Raw genomic sequence first — 26,165 nt, 5'->3', positions numbered from 1 at the left:
GCTCCTGGTGGCTCCAGGTATTCGCCTGGCTTATGGCTACCTCCCTCCCATGTCTGCCTCCATCTTCACGTGACCTTCTCTGGGTATCTGGGTCTTCTCCTTCTCTGTCTTATAAGAACACTTGTCACTGGATTTAGGGACCACCCAGGTAATCCACAAGATTCTTAATTATATCTGCAAAGATTCCTTTTTCAAATGAGACCATCTTTACAGATTCTGGGGATTAGGATGTGGCTATATCTTTTTATCTTTTGTTGGGGGAGGCTACTATTTAAGCACTATAGCCCTCTATCATCTAACATGTTCTTTGCTGTGTCTTTCTGCTGCCAGGTGGAGTCTCTATTCCTGTGGAACTTTGAAGTTTAAAGTGCTTTAAAATCAGATCTTTTAAAAATCAAAAGTGTACTTACTTCTTGTAATAAGCAATACCTGCTTATGATAAAAAACTCAAAATGTCTGAAGGGCATTTGACTGAATGTCTGTCTTCCTTTTACTTATTTTATTTTTGTTTTTTAAAAAATATTAGGGCTTGGCATGGTGGCTCATGCCTGTAATCCCAGTACTTTGAGAGGCCAAGGCAGGAGGATTGCCTGAGCCCAGGTGAGACCAGCCTGGGCACACACCCGTGGTCCTAGCTGTTTGGGAGGCTGAAGCAGAAGGATTACTTGAGCCCAGGAGGTTGAAGCTTCAGTGAGCCATGATTGTACCACTGCACTCCAGCCTGAGTGACAGAATGAGACACTGTCTCAAGAAAATATACATATATTTATAATATATATCAAAGAAGGAAGGTGGAGTAAGTACTAGTGTTTTCAGTATGAAGAAAAGTGCTCACACATAGCCGGACATCTTCAGTGCAGATTTCAGGTTTAGGGCTCATATATTCAGGAAGGGGTCAGAAAAGATACTATGGAGACTCAATGTATGATAACAGAAATTTCTTTTTAAATTCCAAGAGGTTCATATTATATATCTAATTCATATTATATAGTTCATATTATATATATATGGTTCACATTATGTATAACGTATATAATACACACACACACACACACATATATCAGTATTTCTTTGAGCTACTTCTCTTAGCCTTTATTTTTTTCTATTTCCCTTAAATAGGAAAGGAGGTTTAGGGTTAAGGTTTGCCTTCTCATATTTTAATGAACCGTATTTTTAAGTTTCCATAGTATCTGTTCTGAGCCTTTCCTGAATATATGAGCCTAAACCTGATATCTGCACTGAAGATGTCAGGCTATGTTTCTCCTCTTCTCAAAACCTAAACCCGTCATTTATGATTTTAATACTAACCTCTCCTTTTTGCTTCATCATTTATTCCCTTTCTCTTACTCTAATTAATTTTCTTGGGCAAGGCACGGTGGTTCACACCTCTAATCCTAGCACTTTGGGAGGCTAAGGTGGGAGATTGCTTGAGGCCAGGAGTTTAAGACCTAACGTGGCCAGCATAGTGAGACCCCATCTCTCTCTCTCTCTTTTTTTTTTTTTTGAGATGGAGTCCTGCTCTTGTCCCCAGGCTGGAGTGCAGTGGCGTGCAATATTGGCTCACTGCAACCTCCGCCTCCCAGGCTCAAGGGATTCTCCTGCCTCAGCCTCCTGAGTAGCTGGGACTATAGGCACATGCCATCATGCCCAGCTAATTTTTGTATTTTTAGTAGAGACGGGGTTTTACTATGTTGCCCAGGCTGGTCTCGAACTCCTGAGGTCAAGTGATCTGCCCGCATTGGTCTTCCAAAGTGCTGGGATTACAGGTATGAGCCACTGTGCCCAGCCCAGACCCCATCTTTTAAAAATGAAAAAACAATTTTTTTATCTGCTTATTTTTCTTCTCACACCCCAAAATCACGTTGATACCTTTTCTTTAAAGGAAACAAAAAAAGAACACCAAAATGATGCCAAAAGATAAAGACCTTTTCTAGCTTCTGCTGTTTTTGAAGCTTTTCTCCCTACCTGGGTGGCTACATTTTTTTCCCCCTTTGAGATGGAGTCTCACTGTGTCATCCAGGTTGGAGTGCAGTGGCACGATCTCGGCTCATTGCAACCTCCACCTCCTGGGTTCAAGCAATTCTCCTGCCTCAGCCTCCCTAGTAGCAGGGACTACAGGCATGCACCACCACACCTGACTAACTTTTTTGTATTTTTAATAGAGATGAGGTTTCCATATGTTGGCCAGGCTGGCCTTGAACTCCTGACCTAAGGTGACCCACCCACCTCGACCTCCCAGAGTGCTAGGATTATAGGTGTGAGCCACCGCGCCCAGCCAACATTCTTAAGGATTGGCACATTGTCTTCATTCTAACTGCTCACTCCTTCAAACCTCCATGCCCTACGAGAGTTTCACCAGCCTAGAGACCAGATTCCCACTCTGCACAGCCTTTTGGTATCATCATTTTTTCCCTTTTCGTGAAATTCTCCTTATGCTTCATGCCACTGGGGTGCCCTTATTTATTTATTTATTTATTTTAATGATTTAGCCAGATCTCATTACCTGTCATCTCCCCGATCTTTATCTAGTCTTGACCCCCTCTACATCTCTACTTCTGAACCTCAGGGGTTCTGCTTTCTCAGTCAATTTCCTGCTGGTACCTTAGTGTGAAATAATAAGAAATATACACATTGATCTCTGTCCCCAGTTCCAGGAACAGAGCTCCTAAAATCCTCATAAGTTTCTGAGCAGTAGGGGCACTAGGAGGCTCTTTTGTTCCAATATTTGGTGTCTGCCCCAGTTCCTCCGACAGAGTTCCTAATACCCTTGTAGATAGGAGTACTAGAAGAATCTTTTGTTCTATGATTTGGTCTTTGACCCCCATTCTTGTCACAGAGCTCCAAAATCCCTTGGAATTTCCTGGGTGATAGGAGCATCTTTTATTCTGATGAGGCGACTCTTAGTGGGCTCCTGGATGGTGCTGGTCACCAGAAAGACCAAGCCATGACCATAAACTTGGAGCTTTCAGTCCCAGCCCTATCCTTCAGGGAGGGAGAGGGGCTGGGGATTGAGTTAATAATTGACCATGCCTCTGTGATGAAGCCTCCATAAAAATCCCTAAATGGTGTTCAGAGAGCATCTGAGCTGGCAAACTCATCCAAGTGCTAGGAAAGTGGTGCATTCCCACTCCGTGGGGACAGAAGCTCCAGCCCTCAGGACCTTTGCAGACTCGCCTTATGTATCTTTTCATCTGGCTGTTCATCTGTATCCTTTATGATATCCTTCCTAACCAGTAAATGTAAGTAAAGTGTTTCCCTGAGTTCTGTGGGCCACTCTTGTAAATTAATCAAACCCGAGGATGGGTAGTGGCAGCCCTGATTTACAGTCAATCCGAAATATAGGTGACAACCTGCTCCTTGTGGATTGGCATCTGAAGTGAGGGCCATCTTGTAGGACTGAGCCCTTAGTCTGTGGGATCTGATGCTGTCTCTAGGTAGACTGTAAGAACTGAATTGGATTAGAGGACAGCTGGTGTCTGCTGGAGAACTGCTTGGTGTGTGGAGAAATACCCCCACATATCTGGTGTCAGAGGTATTGAGTGACTGTGTCAGACAGTAGGAAAAACACTTTTTCCTCTGTCTTTTCAGACTTAGGTTCAAACTAGACATTGAACACATTAACTTCCCCTACTCATTTGTTCCCTCACCTGAGTTCCCATCTACTGCTAGCACTACCTTGCTCTTTCCCTAGGACTTGATGTCATCCTTGGCTCTTTTCTCTGCATTTTCCCTTACTTAATCCTTTTAGGTCAAAAATATACATCTTTGGCATTTTTGTATCCCTGGCAGTTGCTCTGATGCCGGGCACAAAGTGAACACATCCTAAGCCTTTGCCTAATATACTGATGAGTCCTGTTGGTTTCACCTTTGGGCAGTTCCTCTCCACTCTGTTCCTACTATCACCCCCAGAGGTAGCTCAGGCCTTTGTTACCACTAGACTGTGGCTCTAGCCTCACCTGCCTGGTGTCGCTGTCTGCCTAGTCTATCCGTTCCCATACAGTGGACACATGCTGCAAGGTTATTCTTTATGTGGCCCTCCTGTTACTATTTGCTACAAAACAAAGCTCATACTTCTTAGCCCGATACTTAAGCCCCCGTGTGATCGGATTTCAACCTAACTTTCTAGCCTTATTGCTCCTGGACCCTAAACTGTAGTCAACCTGATGCAGTCACTTGTCTCCATATATACCATAGCCTTTTTTGACCATCTGCTCAGGCCCATGCTGGTCCTCTTTCCCCTCATCCTCCTGGGTCGGAGTCTCCAACCCATCTTCCAAGACACATCTCAAATGCCACCCTTTTAAGGAAATCCCGGAATCCTTTACTGGAAGTAATATTTTCTTCCTCCTAGCTCCCATAGTTCTTGTACTGTGCCTTACTAATAGCATTTGTCCCTTTAATCTAGATATATCTGGACTAATTTCCTCTACTAGTCTGTTAGCTACTTGAGAATAGGGACAATTTAGATGAATTTTTATATCCTCACACATTTCCCTGAGATGGTACTTACTTAATATTTATTAAAAGATAAATCTCCTTATAACTATTAAAGTTGTAATATGATAGATATTGAGTGGTTCTGTTTCCTAAGTTTAATGTTTGTTTTGTTGTTTATTTAAGACTTTGGTTTAGACAGACTGATAAAACAATTCCTTATATTTATTATATAAGTTAATCACTTCTAACTTCAATTATGTTATGTATTTATTTCGATAGTAAGCACCAGCTTCCTTACTCAAATTTAGTTGTTTTTCTCTCCAAGGTTGGTTTTTATTTAATGTTACTAGCCTTGCCCATTGTAAATTCATTTACCTAGTTATTTCAAAGAGTATGTCTATTGGCAATCATACCTGTATCGTTTTCTGTATCTTTGCTGCTATAAAAATGTGGACAGATTACTATAGACCTTCCAGGTTTCAACATTTTCTTTTGCTCTCAAGGAGAAAAGATAGTTAAACTAGGTACTTACTTTTATGTTCTCTTCTGTTTCATCTTTCCTTCATGGCAGGTTTTAAGACCCCTTAATCGTTTCTGGAGTTTAAAGAGTTGATGTGTGGGTGTCTGGTGGTCTTTCTTTGAGTCTCATGTCATGAGAATGCCTTCTCTGGGCCTTCTCCATATCTGAGGCCTGATGACATGATGATCTTTGCAATGTTCTTCTTTTATTTTCCCAGTGGTGCAGTTTAAATGTGTCCCCCAAAAGTTTATGTGTTGGAAATGTGATTGCCATTGTGGTGATGTTAAATGGTGGCACCTTTGGGAGGTAATTAGGTCATGAGAGCTCTGCCCTCATGGATGGATTAATGCTATCATTGTGGGAGTTTGGCCTTCGTTTGCTCTCTGTCTCACACACACTTGCCCTCTCTTGCCCTCCCACCTTCTGCTGTTCCACCATGGGATGACTGTCAGATGCCAGTGCCATGCTCTTGGATTTCCCAGCTTCCAGAACTGTGAAAAGTAAATTTCTTTTTTAAATTCTTTCTTTCTTTCCTTCTTTCCTTCTTTCCTTCTTCCTTCCTTCCTTCCTTCCTTCCTTTCTTTCTTTCTTTCTCTTTCTTTTTGTAGAGGTGAAGTCTTGCTGCTCAGGCTGGTCTTGAACTCCTGGCTTAAGTGATCCTCCCACCTCAGCTTCCCAAAGCATTGGGATTATAAGCATGAGCCACTATGCCAGGCCAAATTTCTTTTCTTTATCAATTACTCAGTCTTGGGTATTCTGTTATAGCAGCAGCAAACAGTCTAAGACACCAATTACGGTTTCCATGTCTGGCTTTTTAAGTGTGAGACTTAGAATCCTCCTCAGAAGTGGGATCTTCATGTGTGTTTTCTTTAGGTCTCACATTACTTTTGATTTTTATAATTGAGTGATAGTCTAGTTTGCTGTAGATTGATCTTTGCTCTGGTGCATTGGTTCTCTTTCTTGTTTTAGTATAAGCAACAAGGTTTTTGTTTGAATGAACAGTTTGTTTCTTCTGAAATAGGCATCATTCATCTAGCCATGCTTAGCTGCAGTTCCTCAGGCCTTTCTCTTTTCCTTTGTGTTGTATTCTGCCTATTTTCACTTCTTTTTGGAGACATATTTAAAATTATTCTCAGGTTTCCCTTTCTCCCCCCTACCTTACCTCCCTCCTCCTCCCCACTTGCCTTAGCTTATTATTTTTGAAATGTATCTTGTTGGTTTTCACTGTTTTGACCTTGGTAATTGTTTTGAGGAGCTTAGTTAGGATAGGTACTGCATCCTTTTTCTTTTTTTCTTTTTTTTAAAGACAGGGTCTCACTCTGTTGCCCAGGCTTGAGTGCAGTGGCACAATCACAGCTCACTGCAGCCTTGACCTCTCAGGTTCAAGTGATCCTCCTGCCTCAGCCTCCCAAGTGGTTGGGACTTCAGGTGCACACCACCTTGCCTGGCTAATTTTTATTTTTATTTTTGTAGAGATGGAATCTCACTATGTTGCTCAGGCTGGTCTCATACTTCTGGGCTCAGGGAATCTTTCTGCCTTGGCCTCCCAAAGTGCTGGGATTACAGGCATGAGCCAATGTGGCCTCTCGTTGTTTTATTTGTTTATTTATTTTTCGGGACAGGTCTCATTATGTTGCCCAGGCTGGTCTTGAACTCCTGGGTTCAAGCAATCCTCTTGCCTCAGCCTCCTGAGTAGCTCGGATTACAGGCGTGTGCTACCCTGCTTGACTTGTTTTAAAAATGCATTTCAAAGCAGGCACGGTGGCTCACACCTGTAATCTCAGAGGCTGAGGCGGGCAGATCACGAGGTCAGGAGATCGAGACCATCCTGGCTAACATGGTGAAATCCCATCTCTACTAAAAATACAAAAAATTAGCCGGGCATGGTGGTGCGTGCCTGTAGTCCCAGCTACTCGGGAGGCTGAGGCAGTAGAATCGCTTGGACCCGGGAGGTGGAGGTCGCAGTGAGCCGAGATCACGCCACTGCACTCCAGCCTGAGCGACAGAGTGAGACTCTGTCTCAAAAAAAAAAATGAATTTCAACCTGTGATGGAGATGGATAGGGCCTAGGAGAAACAAAATCACTGTTTGATTTCTTTGAGGCTCTCTGACAAAAAGATTGAGGAGGAAACAGAACATACTGGATAAGACTGACTTTTTGGATTCTTTGTGCATTTCAGTCTATCCATTTGGCATAGGTAAGCATGACTACTATCAAATCAGTGGTATTGATCAGTCAGTATAGTTGATAACGTTCTTAAATTCTTGACAGCTATTGAATTGAGATGTATATTTTGTGGCTTTTATTTTTTAATGGTGGCTCTTCAGGTAGGGGCAGGAAAAATGGGATGTGGGCAGTAATATCTGCTTTCTACTTTGAATTGAAAAAGAAGTAAGGTGACAGATTTAAAAAATTATTATATTTTTAATGGCTTTTCTATCAAGCAGTTGGACCTTTTTTCTCCCTCCAAGTTATATTACATTTATCACAGCATTTCTATGAATTGGATAGTATTCTACAATTTTGCAGGGAGGAACTGAGGTCTAGAGTTCACCTAGCTTTTCAGAATTAGATAAAAAATCTCTTAGCTCTCTGTCAGAGACCCTTTCCATGGGGCAGGCTGCTGACCTACAATATGTAATTTGCTTTTGGTGCAAGGAGACCCAGTCTCTATTTGTTTAGGCAAGACCTAGAGGGTAATGAAATTCAATCTAAAGCTTTTCCGGATGATTACCTCTGTTTTGTAGCATCTCATTTGCTTTTGCTTGGAAATGTTGCCTGTGCCTTCTGTGGAGGGGATGACAAGTATTGTTACTGTCAGGTATGTCTCATCCTCATCCTTCTTGCACGTTCTTACTCTTGATTCAAGTCTTAGAATCACCTCACCTTGCAAGAGTGATCTCTGTTTGTTCCTGTCACAGAGCAGGCCCATCTCACTGGTGACTGGGTGGACGGTAGTCTCTCAGTGGAGTTCTTTGGAGTTCACCTCTGTCCCGATGCAGATGCAGGTCCCTGTGATGTCTGTCCTGGTACAGTGCCTATGTTGTGCCACATCACAAGCCAAATCTCTGCCTCTGAGTCTGGTCAGAAAAGTTTCTGGTCATGCATCTTATGTCTTTTCAGTGTCCTCAGGTAACGTCTTTGTGGTACCACCAGTGAATGCTTTGGGACATGGCAAGTTGTTAATGCTGTTTGGCCCTGGGATCCCTGTGCTTTGTGAGAGGAAGAAGCAGATACAGGAAGAAGCAGATACAGCTGGGCACGGTGGCTCATGCCTGTACTCTCAGCTTCTTAGGATGCTGAGAGGTAGGAGGATTGCTTGAGCCAGGAGTGCTACCTGGGCAATATTGGGAGGCCTCATCTAAAAAAAATAAAAATAAAAAAGAAAGCAGACACAGTGGCAGAACTCTTGTTCCATTCACTTTGTCACCTTTTGTGAGTAAGTGAATGACTCAGAACTAAATGACAAGGATTATTAGTTGGGCGTGGTGGTGCACCTGTAGTCCCAGCTACTCAGAAGGCTGAGGTGGGAGGATCTCTTCAGCCCGGGAAGTCAAGGCTGCAGTGAGCTGTGTTTGTGCCACTGCACTCTAGCCTGGGCAACAGAGTCTCAGAACAAAAAGAGAGAAGAGATTGTATGACATTGAGTGACAGTGACTAATCATTAATTAGTGAGCTCTTTTATCTCTGTTTTTTAATTTAATTTTTATTTCTGTCATCAGAATTTGCTTTTAGCAATATTAAGATTTTGCCTGTTGATTACCAGAGGCTGGGAATGGGAGTAGAGGTTGGGGGAATGTGAGGATGGTTAATGGATACAAAAAAAAAAGAAAGAATGAGTAAGACCTATTATCTGATAGCACAACTGGATGACTGTAGTCAATAATAATAACAACTGCACATTTAAAGTAACTTAAAGTATGTAATTGGATTGTTTACAACTCAATGGATAAATGCTTGAGGGGATAGATACCCATTCTTCATGATGTGCTTATCTCACATTGCATGCCTGTATCAAAACATCTCTCGCTGGGTGTGGTGCCTCATGCCTGTAATCCCAGCACTTTGGGAGGTCAAGGTGGGAGGATCGCTTGAGCACAGGAGTTCAGGACCTGCCTGGGCCAAGTTTCTGGTCATTCATCTTATATCCTTTCAGTGTCCTCTTAGTGGAGAATGCCATAGAATTTTCTTTCTAGGGTTTCAGATCACTTGTCCAGTGAGCTTTGTCCAGTGTAGGCTCATGTAACGTCTTTGTTGTACCACAGATGAATGCAACATGGCAAAACGCCATCTCTACTAAAAAAAAAACAAAACAAAACTCAGGTACCCCATAAATATATAGACCTACTATGTACCCCCAAAAATTAAAAATAAAAACAAGATTTTGCCTGTTAGATACTTGTTTGAGAATTTTGACTCCTTTGTACTTATTTTTTTGACTCATTAAAAAATTTTTTTTACAGCTTCGTTGAGATATAATTCAAATATCATATAACTTACCCATTTGATGTGTACAATTCAATGGCTTTTAGGATATTCACAGAGTTGAATGAACCAATTTTAGAATATTTTCATTCCCCCAATAGCAGTCACTCCCCATTTCTACCCAGTCCCCTGCAGCCCTAGGCCACCACTAAGCTACTTTCTGTCTATAGATTTGCTTGTTCTGGACATTTCATGTAAAGGGAATCATATGATAAGTAGTCTTTTGTGACTGGCTTCTTTCACTTAACATAATGGTTTCCTGGTCTTGAACTCCTGGCTTCAAGCAGTCTTCCTGCCTTAGCCTCCTGAGTAGCTGGGATTACAGGCATGTGCTACCCTGCTTGGCTTGTTTTAAAAATGCATTTCAAGGCAGACGCGGTGGCTCACGCCTGTAATCCCAGCACTTTGGGAGGCGGAGGTGGGCGGATCATGAGGTCAGGAGATCGAGACCATCCTGGCTAACATGGTTTCCATGTCTTGCTCCTGGTTTTCCTTCGCTCTCTGGGGTGGCACAGAAAGTTGTACATATTTCTGCAGTACGTTTCATAAACTGTTCATGAAAAAAGAAAAAAAAAGTTCTACATATCGTCTGCCATCTCTGGAATAGTTGAACAGGTTAGATAGGTTCTTTGAAGAACAACGATAGAAAAGTACTTCCAAACAAAGTCTGTCTCAAGTCTTCAGATGCACTTCAATTGTAGTCACTTAAGACAGATGTTTTTTGATCTCTGTATTAATTGTCCTATTGTAGCAGAACAAATTGTCCCAAAACTTGTGCGGTGTAAAACAAGACACATTGATTATCTCGCAGTTTCTGTGGGTTGGGAGTCTGGGCGCAGTGTAGCTCTGGGTCTCTCACGTGGCTGCAGTCATCTCGGAGCTTGACTAGGAAGGACCCACTTCCTGGCTCACTCCCATGGCTGTTGGCAGGGTCCAGCGCTTTGCAGGCCTGTTTCTTATGAGCTGCTGGCCAGCGGCCTTCCTCAGTTGCTTGCCATACAGCCTCTTCCTAGAGCATCTCACAGCACGTCACGTGACTTCATCAAAGCGAGAGAGTGAGAAGACAAGAAAGAGGGCCAGGAAGAGCAAGAGGGCCAGTAGGATGGTAGACAGTTTCTCATGACCTGACCACAGAGGTGACAATCCATCACTTGCCATATTCTCTTTATTACAAGTGAGTCACTGGACCCACCACATATTCAAGAGGAAGGAACTGCACAGAATGTGAATACCAAGTCACGGGTTTGGGGGGACCATTTTAAAAGCCTGGTTACCAGAATCTCCTGTCCTTTTCTGAGCTTGTGTAGCTAGTGTCAGAGAGGTGGATTGCTGGTTTCCTTGGTTGTTGAGGAACTGTGGAGAAACGTGTGGGAAGTGCCCTTAGCCATATGGTAAAATTCCCGGAAGTAGATATGCCAATAATTTGTCAGCTATTCCCTTGTGAGACTTTTCTAGATCTCTCTTCCATCCTTCTTCCCCTACTCAAATGGTGTCTTAGTCATTTCCAGCTGCTATACCAAATTATCATAGACTACTGGGTGTCTTAAAAAACAGACATTTATTTCTCACAACTCTGGAGGCTGGAAGTCCCCAGAGATAGGGGTACGAGCCTGGCCTGGTTCTTGGTCAGGGCCCTGTTCTTGACTATGTTCTCACATGGTGACCAAAGAGATCTCCTGTCTCTTCCTTATAAGGGCACTAATCCCATGGGGAGGGGGGGCCCTACCTCATGACTTCATCTCACCAAATTACTCCCCAAAGGCCTCTGCCTCCGCATACCATCACTCTGGGGAGCAGGGCTTCAGCAGATGAGTTCGGAGGAGACACAAACATTCAGTCTGTAGTAGATGGTATGATGGCATTTAGTTTCATTTCTCTCACCTTTGTCTTACTACATTTCTTTCTTCCTTTCTTTTTCTTTTTCTTTTTTTTTGAGACTGAGTTTTGCCCTTGTTGCCCAGGCTGGAGTGCAATGGTGTGATCTCGGCTTACCGCAACCTCTGCCTCCCGGGTTCAAGCCATTCTTCTGCCTCAGCCTCCCGAGTAGCTGTGATTACAGGCATGCACCACCGTGCCTGGCTAATCTTGTATTTTTAGTAGAAACGGGGTTTCTCCATGTTGGTCAGGCTGGTCTCAAACTCCCAACCTCAGGTGATCCGCCCACCTCAGCCTCCCAAAGTGCTGGGATTACAGGCGTGAGCCACCACACCCACCCCCTGCTTTCTTTCTTTCTTTTTTTTTTTTTTTTTTGAGACGGAGTCTTGCTTTGTCGCCCAGGCTGGAGTGCAGTGGTGTGATCTCGGCTCAGGGCAACCTCCGCCTCCCAGGTTAAGTGATTCTCCTGCTTCAGCCTCCTGAGTAGCTGGGTTTACAGGCATGCACCACCACACCCAATTAATTTTTGTATTTTTAGTAAATACTGGGTTTCACCATGTTGGCTAGGCTGGTCTTGAACTCCTGGCCTCAAGTGATCCACCCACCCCCACCTCCCAAAGTGCTGGGATTACAGACATGAGCCACTGTGCCCAGCCTGTCTAACTACATTTCAACACAATAATTCCTCTTCCTCTGTTTCCTCCCTGACCTGCCTCCCTCATCTTGGTCTTTGAATTCTTGCTGACAGTTGCTTTCTCCTCCTTTTGCTCTCTGGTTGTTTTCATGGGACTCTGCCATGCCTGCTTAGTTCTTTAGGTATTATTTTTGAAAACTGTTCCTTTTTAGATTTGACATCACTGTGACTCTTCTGTAAATTCCTTGACTGTATTTCTTTTTGGATACTGAAATAGTTTGAGCTGAACTCAGTGTTCTGGTACAGAGAACAGGATGCTAAGGTAAAATTGTGTCCTTTGCTCCCCACAGAAATTTGAAAAAGAAAGCCCATAAAATGTTTCAAACATGCAGAAAGTATACAGAATAATAGAACTGAATGCTGGTGTGCTCACTACCTGGGTGTATTAAGTGTTAACATTACATTTTGTTATCTTTGCCACAGATTTGAAAAGAATGGACTCATTTAAAAGTTTATTTATGTGTTCAAAATATATTGATGGACATGTTGGTTATTTACATATTTTTGCTATTGTAGCAATGCTATGTGAGTGTTTCCCTGTGCTCATAGGCAAGTTTTTGTAGCCATAGATAATCTGTAACACAAACTTCTGGGTGATTGATAAGCAAAACTGTAAGTGATAATCACTTCTGTAATATGTTGACAAATAAATGTTGAAGCCACTTTCAATAACATACATGAAAGCTTTAGTTGAGGAAGAATGCTTTTTGTGTTGGCCATTTAGATGGAAAAATGCTAACTCATGTTACCTTTCATCTTTTGATTATACCAGTATGGCATGCTGTTTTTCAGAACATGCTGTTTGCATGCCTGTAAGGAAAACTGATGGAATATTGGAATTAGTAGCAAAAATTGCTTTCATATGATAATTTTAAAAATATTCATTATATACTTTATTTTTTCTTGGTGGTATCGTTCAATCCTATTTAGGAGTCATCAGCCAAACCTATATTTATTATTCTTTGTACCATCCTAATTTCTGAGCAAGATTTTTTTAAAGCTTTTTATTATGGAAAATTTTAAACACACGAAACTAGAGAAGATAGTACTGTGAACCCTATGTACACATCACCCAGCTTCAATACAATCGACTTTTCTTTTGAGGAAGGCTTTAAACTGCAATCTTAACATTAGTTTTATATTTAGAAAGTATTACATCCAGTGTAACACAAAATATTAATAACATCCATTTGAAGAGTTATTTTAGTATTCCTGTGAGGTAACTGGCAAATGTTTAGAGGACTTATTATTATTATTAGACATAAAAGTTATCCTTTTAATACAGTTTTGCAAAATTATAGGTATATTGTGGATTTCTTCTCTCCATTAGTTTTTCAGGCCAGTAGTCTATCAGGCCAGTCTTCTCTCTGACAGGGAGATTGTCCATAAGTTTTGTAAAAGTGAGACATAAGCCCTTCAAAATGTTTTGATACAAGAAGTCAGAAAACTATTTCAAACATTTAGAGGACTTTGTTTTTAAAATGATGTTCAGGGACCAACCAGTAATATCCCCTGGTCACTGCAGTGTTTGTGGGATTCTGGATCAAACACTATAGAAGTCACTGCATGAGCTGCATCTCATGTGTTTGTCGTGTGCTTGGATTCCAGATCGCAGTGGTCATGGGCTCCTGCACCGCAGGAGGAGCCTATGTGCCTGCCATGGCTGATGAAAACATCATTGTACGCAAGCAGGGTACCATTTTCTTGGCAGGACCCCCCTTGGTAAGAACATAAGAACGTTGGTCGATGGAAATTAAATATGCATAACATAAAATACACCATTTAAACTATTTTTTGATGTTTTAAAAAATATTGTGATAAAATATGCATAACATAAAACTTACTGTTGTAACCGTTTTTCAGTACAGCTTGGTGACGTTTAGTATGTTCATATTGTTGTGCAACCATCACTACCATCTATCTCGAGAACATTTTCATCCTCCCCAACTGAAATTCTCCCTATTTCTGTCACCTCTGCCACCTCGGCACCACCATTCTACTTTCTGTCCTTATGAATTTGACTATTCTAGGTATCTCACATGTCAGTGGAATCATATAATATCTGTCCTTTTGTGATAGATGTATTTCACTTAGCAAAACGTCTTCATGGTTCTTCTATATTGTAGCAGATGTCAGAGTGCCCTTCATTGTTAAGGCTAAATAATGTTCCATTGTATGTATACACTGTATTTTGTTTATTCATTCATCCATCAATCGATATTTGGGTTGCTTCCACTCTCAGGCTATTATGAATAATGCTGCTATGAACATGGGTGTACAAATTTCTATTCAAGTTCCTGCTTTCATTTTTTTGGGTATATACCTGGAAGTGAAATTGTTGGATCATATGGAATTCTATGTTTACTTTTTGAGGAATCACTTCATTCCTTTTTATGGCTGAATAATATTCCATTGTATGGTTATGCTGTGTTCTAGCTATCCATTCATCAGTTGATGGGCATTTAGGTTGCTTCTGCTTTTGGGTATTATGAATAACGGCGCTTTGAATGTATAGGTTTTTGCATGGAAATGTTTTTATTTCTGTGGGATATGTACCTATGAGTAGAATTGCTGGATCATGTGGTAGCCGTGTTTAACATTTTGAAAAACTTCTAATCTATCCAATACATGTTTTACATTTCTACCAGCAGCATGTGAGGGTTCTGATTGTTCCACATTCTTGTCAACACTTGTAATTGTATGTTTGTCTGATGACAGCCATCTTTGGGGGTGTGAGGTAGTACCTCATTTTGGTTTTGATTTGCATTTCCCTAGTGACTAGTGATGTTGAGGCTTTTTTTTTTTTTAATTTTTTTATTTTTATTTTTTATTGAGGCAGAGTCTCACACTGTTGCCCAGGCTGGAGTGCAGTGGTGTGATCTTGGCTCACTGCAACCTCCACCTCCCAGGTTCAAGTGATTCTCCTGCCTCAGCCTCCCAAGTAGCTGGGATTACAGGTGCACGCCACCACTCCCGGCTAATTTTTGTATTTTTAGTAGAGACAGGGTTTCACCATGTTGGCCAGGCTGGTTTTGAACTCCTGACCTCAGGTGGTATGCCTGCCTCAGCCTCCCAAAGTGCTGGGATTACAGGCATGAGCCACCGCACCTGGCCAAGGCATCTTTTCATGTGCCTGTTGGCCATTTGTATGTCTTCTTTGGAGACATGTCTATTCAGATTCTTTCTCATTTTTAAATTGGGCTATTTGTCTTTTTATTTAGTTGTAAGAATTCTATATGTGTTCTGAATACAAGTCCCTTATTAGATTTGCAAATATTTTTGCTCATTCTGTAGGTTGTCTTTTTTACTTTCTTAGTGATGTCTTCCCTTGAAGCACAAAAGTTTTAAATTTTGATCACATCCAGTTTATGCATTTTTTCCTTTGGTTTCTTGTGCTTTTGGTGTCTTATCCAAGAAGCCTTTGCCTAACCCAAGGTCATGAAGATTTACTCCTCTGTTTTCTTCTGAGAGTCTTATAATTTTAGCTCTTGCATTTGGGTCTGTGATCCATTTTGAGTTAGTTTTTGGGTGTGGGATAAGGAAGGGCTCCAGCATTGCTCTATATGTGGATATGCAGTTGTTCCAGCATCATTAGTTGAAAGGACTCTCCTTTCCCCATTGAATGGTCTTGGCAGAAAAAAACTTTTACTTATTTTTTCTTTTACCTCAGCTATACAATTGTTTGACTCAAGGTCAATAACAAGTTAATAAGCTGTTAAGAGAAAGCAGCAAGATTCCTACAGTGTATTAACTTTTGTGTAAAATGGAGAGAAATATACATTTGTATACTTCTATATGCATAAAGAAGTTCTAGAAAAGATACAAAAATACTGCTTAAAATGTAGAGGAGAGGAAACAGGGTAGAAGAAAGACCTTTGATTTTTTTGAGTCCGAGACTGGGTACAGTGGCTAATGCCTGTAATCCCAGCGCTTTGGGAGGCCGAGGTGGGTGGATCACTTGAGATCAGGAACTCGAGACCAGCCTGGCCAACATAGTGAAACCCCGTGTCTCCTGAAAATACAGAAATTAGCCAGGCATGGTGGTGTGCGCCTGTAATCCCAGCTACTCTGGAGGCTGAGGCAGGGGAATTGCTTTACTGGGAGGTGGAGGTTGCAGTGGGTTGAGATTGCGCTACTGCACTCCAGCCTGGGCAACAGAGCGAGACTCCATCTCAAAAAAAAAAAAAAAAAGAAAGAAACAGAAAAGGACAAATATATGATTTTACTTCTAATGAAATATTGAGAATAGGCAAATTCATGGAGGCAGAAAGTAGATTAGTTGTTGCCAGGGACTAGGAGGAGGGTGGAATGGGAGTGACCGCTAATGAGGATGGGGTTTCTTCTGGGAGTGATGAAATTTTCTGGAATTGGGTAGTGGTGATGGTTGCACACTTTGTGCACTTTGTGAATGTACTAAAAGCCACTGAATTGTATGCTTTAAAATAGTGAATTTTATGGTGTATGAATTCTATTCCAAAAAGTTTGTTGCTTCAAAAATTTTTCCAAGAATCATCTTTGGTTATGGAATACTAATACAAATTCATTAGAAAGAATGTGTTAAATAGAGCTTATGTTTTGATGTAAAATAAGTATATTTCCCAAAAGAGGGTGTTAATTTTTAATAACTTTTACTGAAGATCAGGTAGGCCTGAAGGGCTGCCATTTCAAATGTAAAAGTCTTAAGGCATTATTTTAAAAGCCTGCAGCCATTATTATTATTATTATTATTATTACTATTTTAATTTATCTCTTGTATGTGATAGCTGTCATTTGTTAATGAGAGGAAAATGCACTCAAAATTTACCTTTGTATAGTAAAAGGTACAAACTTTCATGGGCCATTCTTGTTTATTTTTTGACTAGAAAATGAGTAAAGATATGACTACAATTTGAAAACATCTTTTTGGAAATACAGGCAGATCATAATAGTGGAATAATGCGAAGGGTTTTAGAGAGAAGATTTTGTCTAAGGGTCAGTAGTTACAATGTCCATTCAGTTAACTTGTACCTTATAAAGAAGCCACTTGGCAGCCAGGGAAGCCTGAAGTTCTGTTGGAGAACTGGACCCCATCCAGCAATCCACCTTTGAAAGACCATGTTCACGGGGAGAAAAAGGCAGTAGCAGCAGCCTCATCCTTTAGAGAATTCTAAATTCTGACGCACGCTTGACCGAATGTTGAGAAAGGGCTTTGAAGGGTTTGCACGTAGTGTGGGGTGTAGTGCTGTAGCTTTTAGTAGCTTAGAGTAGTTGAAAAAAACAGATAGTAAGACAAGTTTTTGAAGGAGCTTTTTGTTCTCCTGTCTTTTGTTTATCTTTTGAACTTGTCATTTAGTCAAATGAGCTGTTTTAATTTTCTCTTTGACTTCTATCATCTTTGCACCTATCACACTATCAAACGTTGTGGGTGTTCAATAAATATTAACTGATGACAAATTCTTATTTTTTTTTGGTTGATATTAGTCAGATCCCTGAAAATAAATATAATTTATCTGTTGTTTATTCCTTTTTGCAACTTTAAATATCCAGACACCTCTTATAATTTGTTATTGTCTGGACTGAATGTTATTTTACACTAAATGTTTTGGAAGGAAAAGAACCAAGAATTTAGTTCTGGGGGTGGAATAATTGGAGGTGAAAATTTTAACTAACTCTCTCTGCAGAAGGATATTTAAGACAAAGCTTTTGATGTAGAGAGTATAAGTTGTTTCTATGCTGTATTTTCTTTTCTTTTTTCTTTTTGTTTCAGGGCTCCCCTCAAGAAAGACTTTTTCTTTACCTTCAACCTCTCTGTGCTATATTTTAGATTAATGTTCATTATTCTAATAAAAGGTTTTCTTATTTGAGTTGATTAATTTGTTTCTTTTTCTTCAAAGAAGTAGGAATCAATAAATAATTCCTAAGGGGTTGGATTGGCATTTAGCCTTAAATTATTTTTCTTTCTTTTTCCTGGTAGAATTTCTCTGGCTATAATTAAGTTATTCTTAATTTATTACTGGGGTTTGTTTCTTTTTGGCCACATTCTGCTAGATCTTAGGTTTAGGTAATCTTGGAGATTTTTTTCCTACCTCTCTTTCCTATGCAGAGTTTGTGATAGTAAATGGAATTTTTCAGCATGTTATTGAGTATTCAAAGATGAATAAATCACAGTTCCTGCCACCAAGGAATTCACAGCATAGAGGAGATGACAGACATAACATGCACATTACTGAACTACATTCTGACACATGCCGTGTTGGAGGTGTAAGTGCAATGCCCTTGGACCGTGGATAGGCAGGCAGTCCTCTATTAATACCATGGAGAAGGCCTGGGCGGGTCAGGAAAGCTGTGTAGAGGAGGCAACTTGAGGTGGGACTTGAAGGGTAAGTGGGAATTCGTCAGGTAGGTGAGAAGAAGAGATCCCAGGCAGTGGGAGGAACACACACACAGACACAAAGTCTTGACCACATGTGTCAGGGCAGCATGACATAGGGAAAGAGGATGGCCTTTCAGGTCTTTCAAGCTGGAAACGTGTGGGCTCGAATGAGACTCCATTGCTTGCTATGGACTGTAAGCAAGTTCTTTGTGACTCTGGGCTTAGATTTTTCACCTGTAAGAGTAAAGATAATAGTCTCCAGGTTTCCTAGGTGCATGAATGAGAAAGCACAGTGTTCTTTAGTTCTATGGAAGAAAAAGTATAGGTATAGTCAGGTGAGGAGTTGTGCATGTTGGGGAAGCATTTTTATATGTCTGATGGACCGATTTCACTGATGATTTTTATCCTTGTTGTAGGTTAAAGCGGCAACTGGGGAAGAAGTATCTGCTGAGGATCTTGGAGGTGCTGATCTTCATTGCAGGTGAAACAGAAATGGTTGTTTCTTTCCGGGATTGAGTGTCATTTTGTTTGTTTGTTTAAAAGAAGTTTTACGTGTTTGTTTCCAGTGCTAAACTTGCCAGACCACATCACAGTTTATTTGTTCTTGATCTGCTGGTTTAATATTCAATTCTTTGAACTGTAGAGTTGCATTTCCAAGCTAGAGCATCAGCCAAGAAGGACTGGAGAGACAGGTTTCTTATTTATTTGACAAACATTCATTGGGCACCTGTTATGTAGCAGGCACTGTTCTGGGTGCCTGAGATAAGAGGTAGATACTATCTTTGACTTCGAGGACCTTATATTCTAGTCAGGGAGGTGGGCAATTGCAAGTAATTGCACAAAATTATGTAAATGTGGCTGATACGCGATAAGGCTTACAAAGGAGAAGAGGGACAGCGTAGAGGAGGTGGGTCTACCCTGGGGTGTGCAGTTAAATGTTTAGTAACTGGTTCTCTGGGGAGGAAAAAAAGCCCCGATTTGTGGCATTTGCCAATTTCTGTGGTATGAGTGATCCCACCATGGCTGATTTCAAGCTGCCAACATGATGCCTCTATGTGGAATCAGACACAGATGCACGTAGTTGGCTCTTGTGAGTTAGCTGTGAGCTGGCTTCGTCACATTGTTGGCCTGACCATGTTAGGTTAGAGTGCAGGGGTAAGAAGACCCTCTACCTCCTAGAATGTTGTCAGAAGTCAATGAGATACAATACATGTGGATTGCTTTAGAATGAAACTATACCTGCTTTTGATAAGTTAGCTATAAATGTTGGTTGCCATTATGATTATTTTCTTGTTTGTCATCATAGTTGCTCAATAAAGGTTTTAGACTTTTTTTTTTTTAGGAGTAATTGGGAAACAATTGAGGAGGAGGGTTTTTTTTCAGTTATATATATATATATATATATTTATATTTTTTGTAGAAACAGGTGTCTCACTGTATTGCTCAGGTTGGTTTAAAACTCCTTGCCTCAAGCAGTCCTCCTGCCTTGCCCTTCCAAAGTGCTGGGATTACAGGAGTGAGCCACTGCACCTGGACTAAATTTTTAAGCAGTTTGACTATTTAAAAAAAGTAAAGCTGTAGGCAATATATTACGTTAAGGGTGTAGATTCTGGAATTTAACTTCTGTTTGCCTCCCCTATTCCCCTTGGGACTTAGACAAACTGCTTACCCTATCTGAGTCTCATTTCCTCATAGATAAAGTGAAAATTGTGAATAGTGCCTGCCTCATAACACAGCATCTACTACATATAACAGTAATAACTCTATTACTGTTATTCATAATAACCTGTTTAAAATTGTGAGGAAATGATTGGGGGTGATGAATTTTTTTTGGAAAGTACCATGAAATTTATTAGTCACAAGTGGCTCTGTGTTCTCTCAAATGCATCTTTATACCTCTCTTAAGTCATCCTTAAGAGCTAATTTGACACAAAGACTTATATATACAGTGTCTCATTAAAGGTTTTCCTTTCCTGCTGTTTTGGTAAATACTAGACAGTTTTCATAGAAAAGCATTTTATTTTAAATATTTACTGATTTAGAAGCTGTTCCTTCTGCTTCTATTTGACTTCTGACAGTGTAGTTATAAGTCAGCATTTATAACTGGTATTATGTATGAAGCATTTAAAATATGTGGTCAGTCATAACATGATAAAATGTTGTATTAAATTAAAGAAACTGAAAAAGATCTACCATTTGCGAGGCATCTGTGGGCTATGAAAAAGAGTAAACATGGTCTCTGCTTTTACTCAGGAACTCCCAGTCCTAAAGTAGAGTGTCATGGAATCACTGAGAGCCTAGCTCTAAGATATGTCTCCCAAGGAGTTTGGTGTTTTCCCAGGCAAGCCATAAAAATTTAGATTGCAGCAGCTTAGTCCTTACTCATAAAATGAACAAATTATTTTTTTCAGGTATGTATTTTTGACTGACTTTACAGAGTTTTAAATACTTTATTAGAAAGTCATAGTTTATCTACATTTATCTACTATTGAAATAACAGGCCATCTAATTGGGACAGGACTAATAACCAGAGCAAGCCCGTACTTCGTTCACTGCACTTGAAATTGAACAGGAACTTCCATGGCCCATGCCACAGAACCATTTTACTAGTTCCGATTTTTACCCATAATCCAAGGGCCAATGTATTCAAGCCTTTTCATTTGTTGCCTGTGATGGCTTACTGTCAGTGTAACTTTGTAGGGAGGGGGCTCAGAGTTCTCTCAGAAATGAGAGGCCAGAATTGGCATCTCCATTAGGAGCTCAGTTACGTACACAGTTTATGCCGTAACCAACTACATCATGAAAGTGTGCCGTCTGTGGTTGGCCTTCATCACACGCAATTCTGCTTAAGGTACAGGGGATGAGTACTTAATAGAAGCCTTTGTCAGCAAGGCCCCTTGGTCTAGCTGAGGAAGGTTAAGGTTAGAAAATAGAAGGCGGGGGTTCTTAGCTACTTGTGGTCTTAGGTGAAGGTACTTAACTTATGCGTACTTCAGCTTTTCCTGTTTGTAAAACAAAGGGAATACAGTTTTGCCAGGGTTCTTAAAAGGACTACTTAAGATGACATTTATTAAAGATGACAAATTTTTTAAGTGTTTTAGAAGTAAAAGTGCTGTCATCTTTAGATGAGAGAAGATACTTGGGTCTTGAGATATTTAATTATTTTCCTTTTCCCTGTTCTGACGAGTTTAGTTTGCTTATTCTGTAGAAAGTCTGGAGTAAGTGACCACTGTGCTTTGGATGATCATCATGCCCTTCACTTAACTAGGAAGGTTGTGAGGAATCTAAATTATCAGAAGAAATTGGATGTGAGTACGATATGTTCTTATATCTTTTATTTTCCTGAAATGCATTTTGACTCACTGCACCTTGAAATCATGTCTTTAAACAGGTTAACATGATCTGTATTTCTGCAGGTCACCATTGAACCTTCTGAAGAGCCTTTATTTCCTGCTGATGAATTGTATGGAATAGTTGGTGCTAACCTTAAGAGGAGCTTTGATGTCCGAGAGGTATGTGAAAGTGGAACTGTGAGCTTTTTGACCAGCTGTGAGTCTCTTTGTATGTGTATCTATTTGCAAAGCTAAAGTTTGTTAAGATATGTTCATGCCTAGAAATAGATGTGGATCTCAGTAAGGAGTGACATATGTGGCAATGATACCTTTCCATACTGTGGATATCATTGGCACAGAGTAAATACTAAAAGAGGGGAGTGGGGGACCTCAATGATTGGAAAGTTTTCATTGCGCAAAAAGTGTGATTTGGTCATAAGTAAGACTCCATGTCCTGTGCACATTATGAATGATGTAAGGCAACTTAACAATTGTCAGCTATTTCTTTTCATTGTTCTTATTTTGGGAAATGGATGAAATGTCAGTAAGTTGTTGGAAGAAAAAACATACCCTTTTAGATCAATATGACATTTGCAATGATTAGACCTGATTACAGTTGAAAATGTTGCTATGGTTACACATTGTCGACATAGTGTTCTGTAATTTAGATGGACAACTTTTAGGGTTTAGAGCATATAGTCTTTTATTTTGTTCAGTATCCATAGTTGGCAGAGTAGTTTTTAAATTAGGAAATTATCTTAATATCAAATTCTGTACTGGAAGTTTTAATATTTCAAATTATATTTTCCCCTTGACTATAAAATATTATATATTAGTTGTGAAAAATATAGAAAATACAGAAAAGAAAAAAATTAAATTGCATATAATTCCACCCTCTAGAGAAGGTGGCTAATATTTGGATGTTTTAGGTTAATGTGTATATACGCACATTTTTATGTAGTTGAGATAGTCCATACGTATATTTTTTTATTTTACTTTTTCTAGTTTAAATTATAAACATTTTCCCATGTCTTTAGAAATTCTTCATGAAATATTTTCTACGGCTAGATCTTAATTCCTATAATAGTACTTGGCAACATGATAAGTAATCAGTAACTATTTTCTGAATGCATTGATGGATATAACGTTCTGTTGTATGGATTTATTTAGGCAATACCCCAGCATTGCTAGTGGGTCTTAAATCCTGGATTTTATTGAGCTTCAAGTGATACTTCACTTTAGCAAACGTGACTTAGTTAATTGTAAATTTTTAAATTAGGTTTTTAGTTTGACTTTTAATTAATTATAAGCACAGGAAAAAATGGTACTTAAACTCTGACATACTTGAAACATGTGTTGGGCCAGGTGCAGTGGTTCATGCCTGTAATCCCAGCACTTTGGGAAGTGGAGGCAGGCAGATCCCTTGAGTCCAGGAGATCAGCTGGCTAACATGGTGAAACCCCATCTCTACTAAACATACAAAAATTAGCCGGGCGTGGTAGCACATGCCTGTAATCCCAGCTACTCGGGAGGCCGAAACAAGAGAATCTCTTGAACCTGGGAGCAGAGGTTGCAGTGAGCCGAGATTGCACTACTGCACTCCAGCCTGGGTGACAGAGTGAGACTCTGTCTCAAATAAATAAATAAAGATAAAAATAAACAAATAAATAAAAGAGAAAAATGAGTTGTTCCAGGTAGCCAAGTTCTCTGGTTGGCTGAGAATTCACCCTTTTTCGTGTAACCACTGCAACCACTGCTTCCCAGGTTCAAGCGATTCTCCTGCCTCAGCCTCCCGAGTAGCTGGGATTACAGGCACCCGCCACCATACCTAGCTAATTTTTGTATTTTTAGTAGAGGCGGGGTTTCGCCATGTTGGTCTGGCTTTTCTCGAACTCCTGACCTTAGGTGATCCGCCCACCTCAGCCTTCCGAAGTGCTGGGATTACAGATGTGAGCCACCACACCTGGCCAATTAATACATTCTTTTAAAAAAAATGTATTAAAGTTATAGCTTTTAAGTTCAGCTTAAAGATACATTATTCTATGTATAAGTCTAGGAAATTTTAACATTTCCCCCCTTCTTCCTAAGAAATTTTCAAATATGCTGAGATGTTCAAAGAATAATACAATGATCACCTGTATATGAACCTCATAGAGTCAACAATTGTTAGAACTTGTGTCATTTGTGTGTGAAATACATTTTAAAGCACAGGCACACCTCAGATACATTGTGGGTTCAGTTCCAGATCACTGCAATAAAGTTAATATCACAATAAAGTGAGTCACATGAACTTTTTGGTTTTCCAGAGCATATAAAAGTTATATTTATACTATATTGTAGTCTGTTAAGTGTGCAGGAGCACCTTGCCTTTAAAAAGTACATACATTAATTAAAAAATACCTTATTGCTTTTAAAAATGCTAACAATCATCTGAACCTTCAGTGAATCATCTTTTCCTGGTGGAGGGTCTTGCCTTGATGCTAATGACAGCCAACTAATCAGGGTGGAGGTTGCTGAAGGTTGGGATGGCTGTGGCAATTTCTTAAAAGAAGACAACAATGAAGTCTGCCACACTGACTGACTCTTGCTTTTATGAAATATTCTCTGTAGTATGCAATACTGTTCGCTAGCATTTGATCCAGGGTAGAACTTTGTTTTTTTTCAGACTGAGTCTCACTCTGTCACCCAGGCTGGAGTGCAGTGGCGCGATCTCGGCTCACTGCAAGCTCAGCCTCCTGGGTTCACGCCATTCTCCTGCCTCCCGAGTAGCAGGGACTACAGGTGCCCGCCACTGCGCCCGGCTAATTTTTTGTATTTTTAGTAGAGACGGGGTTTCACCGTATTAGCCAGGATAGTCTTGATCTCCTGACTTCATGATCTGCCCGCCTCGGCCTCCCAAAGTGCTGGGATTACAGGCGTCACCCACCGCGCCTGGCCCAGGGTAGAACTTTCAAAATGAGTCAGTCCTCTCAAACCTGACTACTGCTTTATTAACTAAATTTATGTAATACTCTATATCCGTAGTTGTCATTTCACAGTGTTTGTAGCATCTTCACCAGGAGTACATTCTATCTCAAGAAACTTCTTTTTTTGCTCATTCATAAGAAGCAGCTCCTCATCTGTTCAAGTTTGAACATGAAATTGCAGCAGTTCAGTTACATCTTCAGACTCCACTTCTAACTCTAGTTATCTCCACCACATCTGAAGTGACTTCATCCATTGAAATCTTGAACCCCTCAAAGTTACCCATGAGGGTTGGAATCAACTTCTTCCAGTATCTTTAATTTAATTAAATATCCTTAATGTTGATATTTTGACCTCCTCGCATGAATCGTGAATATTCTCAATGGCATCTAGAATGGTGAATCCTTTCCAAAAGGTTTTCGATGTACTTTGCCCAGATCTGTCAGAGGAATCACTATCTATGGCAGCTATAGCCTGAGGAAATGTATTTCTTTTTTTTTTTTTTTTTTGAGACAGAGTCTCGCTCTGTCGCCCAGGCTGGAGTGCAGTGGCGCAATCTTGGCTCACTGCAACCTCTGTCTTCCAGGTTCAAGCAATTCTCCTGCCTCAGCCTCCCAAATAGCTGGGATTACAGGTGCACGCCACCATTCCCAGCTAATTTTTGTATTTTTAGTAGAGACAGGGTTTTACCATATTGGTCAGGCTGGTCTTGAACTCCTGACCTCAGGTGATCCACCCGTCTTGGCCTCCTAAAGTGCTGAGAATACAGGTGTGAGCCACCACGCCTGGCCCAGGAAATGTATTTCTTAAATAATAAGACTTAAAAGTAAAAATGACTCCTTGCTCCATGGGCTACAGAGTGGATGTTATAACAGCAGGCATGAAAAGAACACTCATCTCTTTGTGCATCTCTGTCAGAGTCTTGAGTGACCAGGTATATTGTTAGTGAGCAGTAATATTTTGAAAGAAATCTTTTTTTCTGAGTAGTAGGTCTCAACAGTGGCCTTAAAAATTCATTAAACCATGCCACAAATACATATGCTGTCATCCAGGGTTTGCTGTTACATTTATAGAGCACAGGCAGAGTAGATTTAGGATAGTTCTGCAACTTAAAGTCACCAGCTGCATTAGCCTTTAACGAGAGAGTAAGCCTGTCCTCAGACGACGTGCACTAACCTCTCCCCAGCTATGAAAGTCCTAGGTGGCATCTTCTTCCACCAGAAGGCTGTTTCATCTACACTGAAAATCTGTTGTTTAATGTAGCCACCTTCATCAATGATCTTAGCTAGATCTTCTGGATAACTTGCTGTAGCTTCTGTAATACATCAGCACTTGCTGCCTCACCTTATACTTTTGTGGTACAAATGGCTTTTTTTTTTTTAAACCTCATGAACCAATCTCTGCTAGCTTCAAATTTTTCTTCTGCGACTTCACCTATCCAAGCCTTCAGGGAACTGAAGAGAGTTAAGACCTTGCCCTGGATTAAAGGGAATGTTGTGCCTGGC

General features: G+C 40.4%; 1 protein-coding gene across 4 annotated transcripts in view; it reads left to right on the top strand.

The window, feature by feature from the left end:
• The window catches only part of MCCC2 (methylcrotonyl-CoA carboxylase subunit 2), a 75,122-nt gene that overhangs the window by 25,740 nt on the left and 23,217 nt on the right, over nucleotides 1–26,165 (top strand). For 2 of the 4 annotated variants that reach the window (XM_034959975.3, XM_003813976.5), the window contains exons 7-10: nucleotides 13,621–13,734; nucleotides 18,781–18,845; nucleotides 21,573–21,672; nucleotides 21,781–21,876. In XM_034959975.3, the coding sequence (XP_034815866.1) occupies nucleotides 13,621–13,734; nucleotides 18,781–18,845; nucleotides 21,573–21,672; nucleotides 21,781–21,876 (375 nt within the window). The remainder of the gene's footprint in view (nucleotides 1–13,620; nucleotides 13,735–18,780; nucleotides 18,846–21,572; nucleotides 21,673–21,780; nucleotides 21,877–26,165) is intronic. The other 2 variants (XM_063604207.1, XM_008966577.5) reach the window with 1 other exon arrangement.

Source organism: Pan paniscus, chromosome 4 (genome assembly GCF_029289425.2).
Source record: "Pan paniscus chromosome 4, NHGRI_mPanPan1-v2.0_pri, whole genome shotgun sequence".
Lineage (NCBI taxonomy): Eukaryota > Metazoa > Chordata > Mammalia > Primates > Hominidae > Pan > Pan paniscus.
Note: the sequence above shows the minus strand (reverse complement) of the source record. Positions and strands in the feature narration are given on the sequence as shown.